Below are 16,451 nucleotides of genomic sequence, written 5' to 3' on the forward strand. Positions count from 1 at the left end.
AAAAACTTCAGTAAACAAGAGAGTAGGCATAGGGGTAGAATGTCACAGACACGGAAGCAGATCTGCATCAGTGTCACCTCAAGCCTGTGAGTAGAGCCACAAGCCAGTCTCACTCAAGATCCTACCAGGCACCGTGTTTCTAGTCATCTGTGTGACCGAGTGTCCTTCAGAGATGGACTAGGCTTCTGAAAGGCTCGTGTCACAGACTGCAGGTGGCGGATGGAGACCCTGGGGAGGGAGAATGCTGAGAACCTACCTCATTCAAGTCCTTTTTTTCCTCCTTCACGGCAAACTTGCCCCGCTTGGACCTCTCTTTCCTCCTCTCAGCCTCTTCCTCGGCTTCTTCCTCATCAGAGACCCCAAGACTCCGCTTCCGACCAGGAACAGCCTACAGCAAGAGGAGTGGGAACATGAGGGACCCTGGCAGCCCCTCAGGTGCTGGAAGATCCCATCTGGCCTAAAGGAGCCATTCAGAGAGGGGTCTGTGGGTCTCAGTCCCCGCCAGGGCTGGACTCCCAACAGTACTAGGGACACAGCAACCCCTGGCCTCTACACCCACGAGGACCTTTGCTCAAAGCTGTCACAGGGGAGCCTCTCAGTTCACTCCCCACTGAGCCACGCCAACCACTGCTGTAGCCCACCAAGGCTGTCACCAGGCTGCAACCTCTGCCCACCACGTGAGAAGCCAGTGAAGGCGACTCAAGTCTGTGCAGGACCAAACCTTGGAGGGGGCACCAAAGAGCTCCCTGGACAGGGAACCAGCAAGCTCTGTGCCCCCCCCGAGTGCCTTCAGCTATCAGACTCCTCCTCTGCAGGGGCAGCATGGAAGGCTGATCTCCACGGAGGCTTCTCCACCCCCCACCGCCCCCCATGCAGTCAACACTGCCCCCTCCATTCCTACACCACTGTAGGCAGGGCTGGAGAAGGAGGAGCATCTCACCAGGGAGAGTTTACTGGGCGGCTCCGGCTTCTTGACCACTGGAGTCTTGATGGCTCGGGGGGCGGGGACCTCCCGAGGGCTCTTGGAGTTGGGCAGCAGAGATGGTGACGGTGGCTGCACGGGAGGGGCGGGCCGGGACGCAGTCTTGACTGGAGTGTTGGCAGGTTTTCGGGGCACCTCAGGAGGCTGGAGCAGCCTGGAAGTACTGGCCTCCTCCCGCGCTGTCGGGGCAGGAGGCTTTGGGACACTGCCGATGACAGGAGCCTTCCGGGGCTGGCTGGCTGGTCTGGGAGCCTGCAGGGAAGGGGGTCTGCTCGGGGCATTCTTGATCACAGCAGGTAAAGGAGGTGACCGAGGACGCTGAGGTCTACGTGCAGGTTCCTGAAAGAGGCCCAGAGAGAGTGACAACATGGATCTCAGCACGAGACACCTGAGGAAAAGCCCCGCCCCTATCCCTGGGCTTTACCTCAGTGGAAGGTCTGGTGGTCACTTCCAAGGGCAATTTCTTCAGGTCAGCTTGGGAGCGGATGGGTGTGGTTTTCTGCAGGGTATACATGATGAGGAGGTCGTTTGCGTATCTGGTACATTCAAGCAAACTCTTTTTGGAGCCCCACTGTCTGGGACATTGGGCAAATAAAAAAGAACACCTGGGCCACAGTCCTACTATTACAAGCCTCCCATTCTCACTGAGAAGACAAAAATTCACAGACACTCAACTACCAGCAAATTACAGGATTCCATATGATTAATCCAGCAATTGAGAGACTGGGGAAAAGTGTCAGTGGACTAAATTCCTATTAAAACAAGCCAAAAAGGTGGAGATCCCTAAAGGCCAAAGCTGGAAAGGACAGGTGGGATTTGGCAAACAGGGAGGTATGCACACAATGAGAGCATCTGCCTGTGCAGAAGTCAGATAGGGAAAGGCTTTTGCAATAAATACGATAAACGGTTGATACCACACATATATCTAAAAAAACATGACTAGTCAATTAAGGAAAAAATTTAAAACAACAGTAATATAAGAGAACAATAAGCAGTTCTAAAAGAAACACACGAAAAAATTGTTCAATTTTAGAAATATGAAATTCAAATTTAAGATGTGTATCTTCGCTTATAAAATTTGCAAAAACATTTAAAAATAAATGCACTGCTGGTAAAAAACAAAACATAATACATCTTCTGGAGAATAATTTGGAAATAGTTATTTAAAGCAAACATAGAATTTTTAAAATCCTTTTACTCTTTCAAATTCACTTCTGTAAATCCTTTTACTCTTTCAAATTCACTTGGAAAACTATCCCAAGAAAATAATTACGCACTAATAAAAAAAAGTATGTGTGTGTGATATGACACAAGTAAGTTGTGATCTCTATTTCTAATAAAAAATATATGTATTTATGTGTGTGTAGAGGTCATAAAAAGTTGGAAGGATATGCAGTTAATGGTGGTTACCTCTAAGACAGGATATGTACTTTCTGGAGTTTCACAACATTCTAAATGAATCGGACCTCTTTGTAATATATAAACAAAATTGTTTTTTTTTTAAAGAATGATCAAGGCATACTGGAGAACCAGTGTGCCTGGAGGTTGGGGTTGGGAAGCTTGGTCAGCACTCATGGGTGACAGAAGGGTGAAACTGAGCCTGAGGGAACAGAGGAGCCACTGAGGGGTCCTGCCCATGTGCCCACACACCTGCAGGGCCTCCAGCTTCTCCTGCTGCTGGCGAATTTTCTCTGTCAGTTGCTTCTGCTTCTCTTCCTGTGTCTTCAGATCCTTTCTGAACGTCCCCAGGGGAACCTTCTGCTTCTGTTCAGAAGCCTCACACCTGTAGAGAGAAACTGCTAGGAAGGGTGTGGCAAGATAGCTCCAGGTAGGGCAGGGTCCTTCCTCCTCAGCCAACCCATGCTCTCTCTCACCAGAGCAACCTCAGACTTCCCAAATACACAGAATTAATACTCATTGCAGGACACACTTCTATTATTTCCAGGCACTTATTATACACAGCAAGACAGAGATGTAAGGATATGAGCACTGACCTGAAGAAGCATAGTGGAAGAGTGGAAAAAGCATGGGGGGAGGTGGGGATGCCCACAAACTCCTTGTTAGAAAAAGTGCTCACCGGTCCTGCTCAGGATCAGGGTTCATGGAGCAAACCCAGGTGTCAGGGTAATCTTTTTCCACAGAACTCAGCTGGAAGGGGAGGGTCCGCCACTTCAGACACAAATCTGTGACACAGAACATACCCCCACAAAACATCAGCCATGCCCGCCAACAATAACCAGACTCCTCCCAGCCAGGCCCAAGGCAGAGATGCCCCCGACTTTCCATGCAAAGATCCTCAGTCTGGCTCCAACTCTGCCTTCGTTACAGAACAGTCACTCTTCTCAAGGACAGTGATTCCAGCAAGGATGGAAACATTATACCACAGACCCTCAGCAGCCCCAACCCCTCTCCCTCCTCCAGCAGAATCCTGCCTCAGTCATCACTCACACTTCTACCGATGTGGTACCAAACCTTTTGAGACCCGGCAGGGTAGACGACCTCCTGCCTCATTTAGAAGGGACAGGTGGGCACAGCACAGCCCCAAGACTGAGCTCCCAGGGCCATCACCAAACAGACTCGTATCCCTAGTGGGACATACATCCCTGAATGTCACTGAAGTCAGGAGGCCAGCACGGCGACTATGATGGAAAGGAGTCAGGAGGAGGTGCCGACCCCCAACTCACCACACTGGATGGTGGTTGGGATTTCCATAGCTCTCCGCCGTTTGTAACGCAGCTCACTGGATGGAGGCTGGTTCCAGTTGGCAGAGAGGTAGCCGAACTCATCCCAGAACTTGATGATTCCCCGCTGGGCTGGAAGACAAGCACCCACACATCGCGTGAGGAGTCAGCCCCCTGAGGCAGCGAGAGGATCTCAAGGCTGGAGGTGAAGTGAAAGGGCATTACCAATGGCGATGTCCTTCCAGTACTGCGCCAGGTGCTCCCCCATCGCCCGCAGCAGGTGCCGGTACTCCTTGGCATCAGCAAAGTCCTGCTTGTTGTGTGTAGGCTCCAGGACCAGGTAGGGCACATCTACAACCCCAACGACCCCGCCACATGCCCTGCAGGAGGAGGTAGACACGGCTCTGTCACCCCACTGACCAAATCTCTCCCGCCAACCATCCTGGGCTGAAGCTCTCCTCAGGCAGCACTCACATGCCCCCTTCCAGCTGTGGGCCCACTTTCTCATACATCTTGATCAGGCGGCTACAGTTGTAGATGAACATGCCGTCCAGGTCCCGGTGTTCGATGTTGACCCCAAAAACAAAGTTCAGTTCCTTGGGTTCTTTAAGCGCTCTGAGAAGACAAAAGATAAATTCAAGCAGATCAACCCATTAACACACAAACACCATGGTGTTTAAGATGCATTAAGCTTAAGTTGAAACTTGAGACACTTAAGTTTTGCCTTTGCATTCAATATGCAACCTGTAGACTTGACAGGGACACTCACTGTGCAGTCACTCTAAGCTCCCTAATTAAAAGCATGACTTTAGCTTTTGGCATCAAACAGGGATGTATTTAAGTATGAATGGGATTCTGTGAAGCTGGTGCAAATCTCTGCAAAGATGCTTATTTAGTGGAATAAACACAAGGTCATCTGCATAACCATTCCACTAATGTGACAGTAATTAATTTTAAAAAGACAAAAATTCACAAGAACAATAAACATGTGAGAGAAGAAACGATCATGGGATAAACGTCAACAAAATCGTGGAAACTGAAAAGCATATGGATGATCAGTGGACAGACTCACGGCGCAGATACCCGAAACCTAGGCCTGTGGTGAGGAGGCCAAGAAGTAAGCAGGGACTCAGGTCCAGAGCCTGCAGAGGCTCCAGACGTGGAGGGGGACACGGAGATCATGTAATGAGCCAGGACAAATGCCCAGTCTAGATAAAAAGGAACAAACTCAATCTACAGCATTATTCCACACTTGTAACCAGGGATACAAAATTAAGAGTACATATCACCAGGTGGGAGAAGTATAAGGGAGTTCACAACTTATTTCTTAAACATTCTGTATTTTACAAGTTGTATACAACGAGCATTTTATACATCCTTTAAATGAAAAGAAAAAAAAAAGGAAAAGGGAGAGGAAGAGGGAAAGGATGGGCAAGGTGGGGAGAGAATGGAGGAAAGAGAAAAGGGGACAAAGGAAGGGAGGGAGGGGGGAGGGAAGGTGAGAGAGCTGCCAGTGAGGATAGGCTGGTATTCAACTCAAGGTGCTGGCTCTGCCCACCTTGTCCTGGTTCAGGGGAGAACTGAGCTGGGGAACCTCTCCTGCGGTGGCCATGTGACAAACATCTGGGAATCACATTAATGGCTTTCTCAAAGCAATCTGCATGTGACAGAATGGCAACCTTGTGGGGTGGAGAGGGATTCCTCAAGCTCTTTGTCAATAATCCATACAAAAGCTACATAATTTTAAAAGACCCAAGGCCAGCTGGGCACTCACCGCTGCTTGGCCTCCTTGATGCGCTTCTTGACATCAGCTTCTCTGCGAAGGGTAATGGCCATGTTCTGGACCTGTCGCAACATCACCTGGAAACACACGCCAGCACCAAGTAAGGAGAGGAAGTGCTCTGGGTCACAGCTGGTAATATCATTAACAACACATCTGAAACTTCTCATTTTAAATCACATGGACACAAAACCAGACCTGGAAATTTACTTCCTTTCCACAGAAAAGGGCCCTCACTAGGGACAAACATAAAAGCTGTGCTTCACTTGACCAGACTTGCTGACATGGAGGAGGAAACACCCCCATCCGAAACAACAGTCTGCAGAGGTATGTGTCGCAGGGGAGGGGTGGAGAACTGCTCTGACCCTTATTGCTGTGTGTGATCTGCAGCAAGTGACCCTCTTCCATTTCTTTCTATAAACTGAGGATAGTAACAGTGTCCACCTCACATGGTTGCCAAGATCCTACCATACAGTGTGTTCAATAGTGACTACGGAAACATCATCACATCCCATTTTGCAGCTCTAGGGCAAGGGATTCATGACTGGCGGGAGACAGAGCCAGGCCAGCTCTGGGATCCTAAGGGCAGCAACACTGGAGAAGAGCTGCTGGGTCTGGGGCCTCACCCTGGAGTCCCGAGTGAGGTCTCCGCCCAGGCGCACTTCTAATGTCCGAGCTTTGCTCTCCGCCTCCCTTGCCTTCTCTTCAGCTGAAACCCAGAAGAAACCATGATAAGAATTCAAAAGGTCAAAACTCTTAGCTATCCCTCCTAGACCCCATAGTGCAGTCCCCGCCGTATGAGACGTTCATACACTGTCAGGGAACAGGTGAGCTGGGAGAGCAGCCTCCTTGCTTGGAAAGTCAAGGAGGCCCCAAGGAAAACAGACACCTTTTCCAACTTTACAAATGAATCAGAACAGGTCAAGCACTGCCCAAGGCAACCAGAGTTAAACCCTCAGCAGGAGCTGGAAGTTACCAATAGTCCTCAGCCAATCACTCTCCTTGAGCAGCCAAGAAGCTTTGTCAGCAAGAGAGACCTTGAGATTTTTGCCCTGGAATCAAGAAAACCAATTTCACAAGTATTTGTGCCAGAGGACAGTGTGGGACTCTTCACTCTGGGCAGGTAAGCATTAGGTAACAGCCTGTAAATGGCTGAAGGAGTAGCCTGGAAAGAAAAACTGCTGAGGGAGAGATGGGAGAGAAACTGGACCAGTGGTTCATGAAAGCCCACCCCTGGGTGTTGCATGGAGCTTTTGCCTGGATCCTGCTTTTGCCACAAGCAACGTCCCCCAGATGACCCTCCTGCCCAGGGGGTCATTACCAATCCGTGCCACGTGCTCAGCTTTCTTCACCTCCTGCTCCGCGCGGGTCTTGAACCGGCTTGATGTGTACTTGTACATCCTGGGGGGGTGGGGGGGAGTAACCAGAGGGCCTGAGCACCAGAGGTGCAGGGCAGCAACTATCTTGGCCCCCTGATGAGTCAAAGCCAAGCTTATTTTAGCAAAAAGACTCAATTCCCTACTCCACTTGCCCCTTGCCATCCTGCTCCATCTTCGAAAAGCAACCTCACTACTCTCCGAGTGTGTCATTAATCCCACAGCAGAAACCAACCTCAGCAACCAACAGGGCCTCTGCTTCCCTGTGTACTGTCTAAAGGGCCATCGGCCCTGCAAGCAAGAGGCTCAGACAGCTCACCGTGTCAGGCTGAACACCCTCCACCTCACAGAAGGCACACTCAACAAGCCTCACCAGCCACCTCTGCCCCTCCCTCAGGACCCAGTAGTTTGTCTGCAGTTAATCACAAGCAGCTTAAAGACCCAAACACAGTCAACACCGTCAGAGCCGCTCATCCATCATCACTCCAAAGATGCCCCAGAGACACATGGCCAGGCCCCATCCTTGGCCCAAAGGAAACAGCAGGCCAGGGTGGGCAGGCCCCTACCTGGGCTTGTAGAGGCAGCAGGAGAGCCTCTTGGTCTGCACCTTGTGCCCGTGGATGAAGATCCGCATCCGGGGATCAATGTAGAGCACGGCAGCATAGGCGCGGAAGGAGCGGCGCTCTGGCTTCCTGGAGGTGGCAGAATGGAGGGTGCTGTCACCTTCCCACCACCAGCCCAACCGAAGGCCTGGGCGGACAGCCTCTCTGCAGGCTCTCCACCTCCCATCTCAGCTTCTCTTGCTGCCCTGAGGGGTGCTTCCTCTTGTGGGCACCACATCCCACCTCCTCTCACGTCCCTGGCACAGACACCTAAACTGGTCCCACCACCCCACCACGGACCTGGCAATTCCTCTTCCCTCTCTAGGCCTCGGTCTCTTCCTCATTCAAGTTAAGGAGCTGGGGCAAGGATCTGGATTAGCTGAGGACCTGCTGTCCTTCTATTCATCCCTTCTGCCTTGTGGCAGGAAGACATTGAGTTCTCAGCTTTACCAACTCTAAAACTGGGGAATTCAAGGAACAAGCTCATCTCTCTCTCCCTCAAGTCACCTCCCTTTTCCTCCCTACCCAGCCACACTCACGTGCCCTCCGGGGAAGTCTCTGCCATCTGGATATCTCTTGGATTTGAGATTATGTCCAGCTCCGGCTCTCCGTTATCCATAAGTTTGAGATTGAAGATGATCACCAGCGTTCCTAGGGAATAGAAATCCTGTGGTTCTACCAGGCACCGCCAGCCAATCCCCATACTGCTCCTGGCTCTGGAGCTCCCTGATGCTAGATGCCACAGGCCTACTTACCACTGTCCCCAGGAATCTTCATGAACTGAGTCATCACTTCCTCTTCATTGCGGAAGGGAGAATACTTATAGATGAGTTCCGTCTCGATGGCAAACTTCTCCACGTTGTCTGTGACAGGTTCCCGGGTCCGAGCATTCCAGGTGGGCAATGGGACTATCACCTTTGGAGGAAGCACAAGCAGACGCTTGAAGGAAGCCCCGGAACAGCCTTCCCCCCGCAAATGTGCGTCCATCTTGTCCCTCCCCACAGTAGCTCCACACTGCCCCAAGGTGAGGCCCAAGCCCCCCAGCCTGGCACCAGTGGCTCTAGCTTCTGCCCCTTCCCAAGACTCTGCCTCACACTGCTAGGTCCTCTGGGGTATGCTGGCTTATGGCCTGGGGGCCTCTGCATGAGCAGTTCCCTGCTTGGGATGTCCCTGGTCATTTTCCCTATTTGGTAATAAGTCTATTATTTCCACTAAGCAAAACATATTTGCAATGATCTAGTGAATCTAAAGATACACACAAACATAACTTATAACTCAGCAATTCTACTCCCAGGTATATATCCTAGGAGAAATAAAATATAAAAACAAAACCCTACAGTATGAGTCCATTTATATAAAATTCATAAATAGGCAAAAAATAAACTATTATTCAAGAATGCATACACAGGTGACAAAATTATAAAGAAAAACAAGGAAATGACTGATCATCACCAAGGCAGTTCCTTAAGAGGTGCGATAAGGAATATGATTGGTGAGGGGCACGTGGGGACTTCCAGCATCAGTCTATGGTGGTGGCTACGTGGGTATTTGCTTTATAATTACTCTCAACTGTAGGTAGGTTATTTTTTTAAATTTTATTGAAGTCTAGTTGATTTACAATGTTGTGTTAATTTCTGCTGTACAGCAAAGTGATTCAGTTATACAAATATATACATAGATTTTAATACACTCTTCCACAGGTATAAAATTTAATCTTACATCTACATAATCTTCTAGAAAATCCGACCCTTGTCAATTATACCTGAATAAAGCTAGGAGAAAAATCCTACTCATTCTTCAAAAACCCTACCTCAAACGCCACTTCCCCAGAGGCATCAACGTGCACCTCTCCCTCCCCCGACCCCTCTCCCAGGTGCCGGGGAGCCCTGTAGCCTGGGATTCCCTCTGCAGAGCAAACCACTCCAGGCACCTCAGAGGTTCAAAACAGATGGCCCACCCTGCGGAAGAGGGGATTCTGAATTTTAACTAGCTCTGTGGTGATTAACTGTTAAGAGTTCTGAGGCACTTTACTGGTTTCTAAGAAGCTATAGTATTCAGCCCTGGGGCTGGTCTGGACACATTCCCACCCAGCTAAAAGTGATCTTATTTTGAAATCTTGGCTGAGTTCACACTAGGGTACAATCCAAAACAGTGATGACCTTCTAGCACCAAGTAAGGAAAAAATTTCAACCTAGCTTTTTCACCAGGGGAATTGAGTTCCATTTGTGTTCTGTGAATTGGTGCCTCCTTTACACCTCCCAATCTTCACAGCAGTCCCAGGTGACAACGGCATTACTTTAACCTCTGGGCAATCACCTCATTTGACACCCACCCACCATCGGAATATTCCTCCCTTACTTTCAGGGTCACCACTCCCCTGGCTTTCCTCCTACCCCTCTGGCCGCTCCTGCCTCCTTTGCTGCTTTCCCCTTCTCCCTGGCCTTTACATGTGGGCGGGCACGCCTAAGACCCCAGGCCCTCTTCTCCACACGCTCTTTTAGGTGAGCCCATTCACTACGAAGATTCCCGGGAGTCTAAGCCTCCCCCGAGCTCCAGATCCAGACTTAACTTTGCGTGTCCAGGACAAAAGGTACACGTTTTCCCTCCAAACTGCCCCTCTTCCATCCTTCCCCAGCTCCAGCCATCCCACCCCTAAGTGCGACACCAGGACCTCAGCCAACTACAACCCCTGCTTCCCATTTCCCCTTTCCAACTGATTAAACACCAAATCTGCGGCCACTCCTATTTCTCTCACCTCCCTGCTGGAGTCCTATAGACAGCCAGGGCCTCTGACACCAACACCCCAGTCTTTCCAATCCAGCCACCACACAATAACCAAACTGATCTTTTCAAAGAGGATCTAATACGTTGCTTAGATTCCCTTTCGTGGCTGCTTTTAATAAAGTCCCACACACTCCCCAAGGCCCAGAGGTCAGGCCCGACCTGCCCTCTCTGCTCTCCAGAGGCCACCACCTCTCATCAGGTGGCCCCTCTGCCCTTCCCACAGCCCCCACCAGCTCTCAGGCCAGGAACAGACCGTTTCTATTGACGCGCAGCCCCTGCTCGCACCACCCTCAGTCCAGCAGGAAGCAGTCCTGAAAAGCCCAGCTGGGGCCAAATCCTCCTGCCCCACCTTTCCCGGGAGTGCTTGCCAGCTGCAGCACTTCTCTCACTCACCAAAAAGGCAAACAAACCCAGTGGTTCATGAAGTAAAGACGGCAGAAAAAGAGCCTTTCGTTCCCAGCATGAACTGATTTGCTATGATTTAGGCTCACATCTAAACAAGGCCAGTACCAATTTACTCACAGCCAACCAACACAGATGAGTTAGATTGACACTTTGACCGCATTTCACCTGTTTAAGTGACAGGAATGGATTTCTCTCTGCAGACCCTCTTGGCCCCCTCTCAAGCTCTGGCCTCCATTTCTCACACAGGAAAGGAGTTAAGAGTCCAGTCTGAGGCTAGGCACACCAAGGCCTTCCCTGATCCTCCCATGAGCGGGCGCAGACCTCACCAAACCAGCTCTGCAGATATGAGCCACCAGGCCCAAAGAGAATCAGCTGTGCATGTGTTTAACTTACACAGTTAATTACCAAAAGGTTTCAAAATCAGAATATTCTAGAGTCATTAGGCCTTCCTTCCAGCATAACAATAATCAGCTGAGGCTGAGTGTCAGCTGCCACTTACTGAAAAACTTAAATGATTTTCCATGTGTTCACCTGCTTCACTACCTGCCCAGGCCCTGCAGGTATCAGACTTGTAGCTTCTGATATAAAGGGTTAGAGCAACACATTTCCTCGAAAGGAAAATGCTCTCACAGCACATTCCACAAAATCACCATCGTATGGGAAAGACAGTGCTGTTCCTATTATTATCACCAGCTGTGGTCTCCACCCATAGTCAGGGAAGCCCCAAATACTCCCCCTGATAAAACAGCTCTCCCAGTGACACCCCCCACCCCAGGACTGAATTCAAGCTGCAGATCTAGGAGACCTACAAATCCAACTCTTGGTTCCTGACACTTGATGGCCTCATTCTCAGAACCGGGACAACTCTTCTCTGAAGTTGTGAGATTTTACTTCCTCTCACATTAAGACACCTGCCTTAATCCCTCAACCAATTCATCCAACCAACCAGCTAATCCCATAACAGGGGATGTGGCTGCAATCCTGCAACCCCAATAAGCCCAGCATGCAAATGACCTATGAAAACAGCCTGGGCAGAACTAGGAAGTGGAATAGTGACTGGGAGCACGAGGATAGGACCTACTTCATCAATGCCTTCCTCCTCGTGAAAGGTACGCGACAGGAAGAGGCAGGTCATGGTCTCTTCCTTCTTGGTGAAGAGGATAAAATCCTTCCCAATGCGCATCGAGCCCCTGAAAGGGAAGCAGAAATGGGTTATTTTCCTAGGGATTCAAAAGCTCATCTGAGGAAAGAGCAAATCCCCCCTCTGGACGTGATGAAACTGCCTTCAGAGGGCTCCCCTAAAGGCCTCCCTGGGACCCAGGCCCCTGAGCTGAGCTCCACAGCCCTCGCTCCCTCTCCTCCCCGACCCCCACTCCCGACACTCCTCCTCCTGCTCTTCTGTGGGCCTCAGTTTCTCCTCATCACCTTCTCGACCACATCTACCCAGCACGCAGGATTCTCTCACCACCAAGCATCAGCCCCGGGGGAGTCTCACCCCAGTCTGTCACTGCCTGTGCTCTGGTTTCTTCCCAGCCACACAGGGCTGCTGTGGCCTGACTGTGAGCCACCAGGTTTCACTCCAGTAACACCTCCAACACACACATCATCTTCCACACTGAACACATCCAGGTCTCACCCTGTCCTTCCTTCAATGACACAAACTCCCCTCCCATCCACTCATCAAACAGCAGCACCATCAAGGGAACAGCCTACTGCCTATGCTCACAAGTCCTCAAAAAACCAGGATGACCCCAAGGCTCAGCCAAACACAGGGCTAACCAAAGTATTGCTGTTGAACACAGTTCCAAGGAGGCCTACAATTGGCTCATGTCCTGTAACCACAACCATCTTGTGTCTTGAATTGTTTTGCCACTTCAACTCATTAAGCCACAGGTCCCTGCTTTAGGAAGCAACTGGTTTCTGAAAAATGTGCCTCCAGGCTGACTTCCACAGGGCAAAAGTCTGAACGGAATCAACTGCTCCTTCCTCTATTTGGCTGAGTTAATCCTTCTGAGGAGCAGGCAAGGACAGGCCTTTCCGGGAAACACTGAACAGGGCAAAAGCGTGAAGCACCAATGGGAGCAGGACCCACTGACCTGTCTTCTGAGCAGCTTCTGGCTTTATGGCTATTACCTCATTAGTCCTCCTAATACCCCAGGGAGGTGACGGCGGGAAGCCTTATTACTCCCTTCTATGTAAATACAAATACAAACTGGGCCAGTGTGCCAAGTACGCAAATGAACGCCATGCCCCATTTCCCCAAATGTTCAGGAAAACTCCAGGACACTATCCAGAGACGCCCTGGTGGCTGCCAAGTTGTTTCTCTCCTCCTCCAGTTCCCGAGGTGCTGGCAATGCTCCCTCCCCAGACAATCTCACAGTCCTCCTCCTGCCTCTCTGAAACTTACTGGTGGCAAAACGAGGCACATTAGCTTGCCTTCTGCCAAAGCTTGCTCTTACCCCAATTTGGCAAAACCTCTCACTTTGTGCCTCTTCCGTGTCTTTGATCCTGACCTTGGAGGGTAAATAGCAACAACCCAGAAATGCCACTTCTCTGTTGGCTTCTCTGCTTCACAGCCCTATTCTCACCACAAATCACTTCCTCCTGAAACTCTTTCAACTTCTACACTGGTTTCAAAATGAATTCACTCTGAACACTAGATGGCTCCATCTCAATGGCGCCTTCTCAAAAGTCGTTCTACCAAAATACGCTGATGACAACACTCTCAACTTCGGTATGCTTTCCTTCCTGGTCTTCTAAGCACTTCCAGAATCACATTTCATTTGCTCCTGAAACTTCCTCAGTAAGGAAGAATGTCAGAGTTTAGAAGCCCATTTTCTACAGTAGGAAACAGATACTCAGAGAAGGTGAAATGGCTTGTCTTAAGTCACAGAGCTGATAAAACCAGAAGGGGGTTTTATCTATAATCCAGAAGGGAAGTCAGGGTTTCTTACATCTGACTCTAGGAGACCTCAGTTGTTGGAAACTTAGATCACCACACCAGAATCACCTGGGCCCTACCCCAGACCCACCAAATCAGGCCAAAAATCTACCATGGAAAGATCAAAGGAGAGATACAGTAAGAAGGGAGAAACTAGGCTAGGGCTCTCACAGTAATGATAGCATTTAATTCTTAACCTACTCATATGTGTTACAATCTCAATTTACAAAGGAGGAGGCTGAGGCTCACAGAAGCAATTAAGCGGCTGATGTCAGATTTGAACTTTGGTTTGACTGAAGTGAGATGGACAGCAGCTCCGGCCTTGCAGTCAGAAAGACGTGGTGCATATCTCAGCTCTACACCTGGGCATTTTCACACCTTTGGGCAAGTCACTTCACCCCTATAAACCTCAATTTTCTCATCTGAAGATGAGAATCATAGTACCTATACCTCACAGGGCTATGGTGAGGATTAAACGAAATCATCCAAGTAAAGTTTTTAGCACAGTGGCCAGCACATGGTAAGTGCTTGTTATTGAGAGACAAGTGGGAGATCCAGGTACCAGGTCCTTGCCATCATGGGAAGCACCCTCTCTCTTCCCCATACACCCAAGCCGGCTGCGTGGAGGGACAACTGATGCTGCTGCCCAACCAAACACTACCCTCAAATAAAACAACACATTTCCACAGCAAGACTAGAAACGTGACTCAGAATTCCATTTGTACAAACTCCAATCCCACTAAATCTTATTCCATCCAAAGGTATGTACAGCTGGAAGTGAGCATTTCAGAAATAGAAATCTTTCTCTTGGGGCTTCACTCAAAACCAGAACACCACATTCCAAATGCCAAACAAGTGGGAACCAAGGGCTGAGAAAGAAGTCCCAAGGGATAGGGAGACATTAGGTAGGTCCTTGCTACAGGGTCTGGCAGGACATGTGAGTAGCAACCAGGTCCTTTGGTGGTGGTGGGGGGGGGGTTTCGGGTCTCTCACTCACTCACCCTGGATCCCCAGTGCCTGGCACAAAGCGTGACAGGTGCTCAGGGGACACGCTGCACCACGGAGTGACCCCCTCACCATCTCATAACCAACCCAAGCCCACAAAACAGCCACTTGCATCTTCAACCACAGGGTAAAAATAAGAATTTTCAGTAGGAGGAGAGGTGCTGTTCCAGAGCACAGTGCCAAGAGAAACCTACAACTTCTCCCACCTCAATGATTTTGGATGTCCATACTCATTGATCTGTGATGTAGGCTGGACATCAGCTGCTAAGTCCCCAAACCACAACTCTTTCCCGACTCTCCTCCTGTTCCAGAATTACAGTGATGGAGGGACAAGGACGAGGAACATTTTCATTGGACAGAAGCCGGAGGGAATTGCTCGATTTTGTTTCAAGTCCTGGGACAGGCTTCTAGTATACTTACGATTTTAACCCATTCCCGTACTGCCCAATCTGGGTGGACTCAGGCGTTCGCTTGGCTGACTTCCCAAACTGGATCACACTGGCAGCATCACCTGAAGTGGCGGACACAAGAGAAAATGAGAAGTTTGCTCTTCTTTCCCGGACTCTCAAAAATCAAAGGTCTGAGCCTTGTTAAATCCAAGCAGGGCTGTCTGTCTACTGAAAGCCTCTGTCCAAGGAAATTCACAACCATGAGGCAAATGGAGGAAACCTCTGACTGGCCTGTCAGTACTGCCATCACTAGGCCCTTGTTCTGTTACCAGAACGTGGTAATAAGGCTGGGGGAGGCCACCACAGTTCCAGCTCCAGGATGTTACACAAGCTGATAAATACAATGTCAAGAGTCAGGTAATCTGACGGACTTCAGGCTGCCATTCAGATCCTATCTCCCATGCTAGAACAAGACCCAGCAAATCCGTGAGTGGAACTAAGCCTGAGATGTTGCAAGAGACCTCCCTCTCCCTTCTAGTCACAAGAGTGAGCAAACAGAAAAACAAGTTAACACAATAAGCATTTTGTAAAAATGGTTACATCCTCCCCAAAAGAAGCAATCAGCCCAACACTTACTTGGATCCATTCCTGCTCCATCATCCAAAAAACAAAGCATAAATCCTCCGCGAAGGTCCTCTCGCCTTTCTGTAAAAGAAGGAGCTGCCATTACTGGGCAGTTACCCACCAGAGGGCGGCAACTTGTGTGTGATCGGAAGGTGGATCAATGTGAAGCTTAGTCCAAAAAGGCCTTCTCCTTCTAACAGTCCTAGCTAGTGTGAGTTAAATGTCAGGGCCCTTGATGGTAGGAATTTCCATCAAAGGCTCTCCAATGCATTCTAGTTCACGACAAAGCATGAGAGAATCTATAAGGAGGGGACAGAGAATACCTAGTCCAGCATCTAGCCACAGCCAGGGCCACTGAACATGCACGGATTTCATACACACCTTAACCATCCTTCTGCCTCTCTGCACCTGGATTTTTTCCACCTCTGCCTCCTGCTGTGGACACTAAAGTACTCCAACTATTACATGCTGTACCTCATCAACAGTGCTCAAATTCAACAGGGCACCTCGTTTGTGGGTTAAGTTTGGGGTAGCCTTCAGATAAAGTGATCGAGCCAGACAGGCTAAGGACACAGTGGTGGCAGCTGCTATCTAGAAGGTGAATTACTGAGTCAGTATGTGACTATCCCCAGGCCAACCATAGTTTCTGAGCCATCAGTATTCATCGTCACATCCCCTCCTTGCTATGGGTCCTTCAAATAGCTCCCCATCCCAGAAGTGAGATGGCACAGAGTGTAGTGAGAGCTGCCTGGTTTCCAACTGGACCTGCTCGACTGGAGGGAGGAACAGTCCTTCGACAGTAAGCGACAGAGCAGCTGTGTGTGGCAGGGTGTCCTGGCCGACAGGAAGGAAATGCATGAGACTAAGGGTGCCATTCCAGTG

General features: G+C 49.7%; 1 protein-coding gene across 9 annotated transcripts in view; it reads right to left on the reverse strand.

Moving 5' to 3' along the window:
• The window catches only part of MORC2 (MORC family CW-type zinc finger 2), a 64,047-nt gene that overhangs the window by 30,452 nt on the left and 17,144 nt on the right, over positions 1–16,451 (reverse strand). For all 9 annotated transcript variants that reach the window (XM_082353079.1, XM_082353077.1, XM_082353078.1 and 6 more), the window contains 17 exons: positions 15,582–15,650; positions 14,977–15,067; positions 11,692–11,800; positions 8,177–8,336; positions 7,961–8,072; positions 7,386–7,511; positions 6,765–6,844; positions 6,070–6,152; positions 5,438–5,523; positions 4,138–4,278; positions 3,889–4,043; positions 3,667–3,795; positions 3,060–3,165; positions 2,633–2,765; positions 1,407–1,481; positions 941–1,321; positions 257–388 (listed from right to left, as the gene is read on the reverse strand). In XM_082353079.1, coding sequence (XP_082209205.1) covers positions 257–388; positions 941–1,321; positions 1,407–1,481; positions 2,633–2,765; positions 3,060–3,165; positions 3,667–3,795; positions 3,889–4,043; positions 4,138–4,278; positions 5,438–5,523; positions 6,070–6,152; positions 6,765–6,844; positions 7,386–7,511; positions 7,961–8,072; positions 8,177–8,336; positions 11,692–11,800; positions 14,977–15,067; positions 15,582–15,650 — 2,168 coding nt within the window. The remainder of the gene's footprint in view (positions 1–256; positions 389–940; positions 1,322–1,406; positions 1,482–2,632; positions 2,766–3,059; positions 3,166–3,666; positions 3,796–3,888; positions 4,044–4,137; positions 4,279–5,437; positions 5,524–6,069; positions 6,153–6,764; positions 6,845–7,385; positions 7,512–7,960; positions 8,073–8,176; positions 8,337–11,691; positions 11,801–14,976; positions 15,068–15,581; positions 15,651–16,451) is intronic.

Source organism: Balaenoptera borealis, assembly GCF_965194805.1.
Source record: "Balaenoptera borealis genome assembly, chromosome: 14".
Taxonomy (NCBI): Eukaryota; Metazoa; Chordata; class Mammalia; order Artiodactyla; family Balaenopteridae; genus Balaenoptera; species Balaenoptera borealis.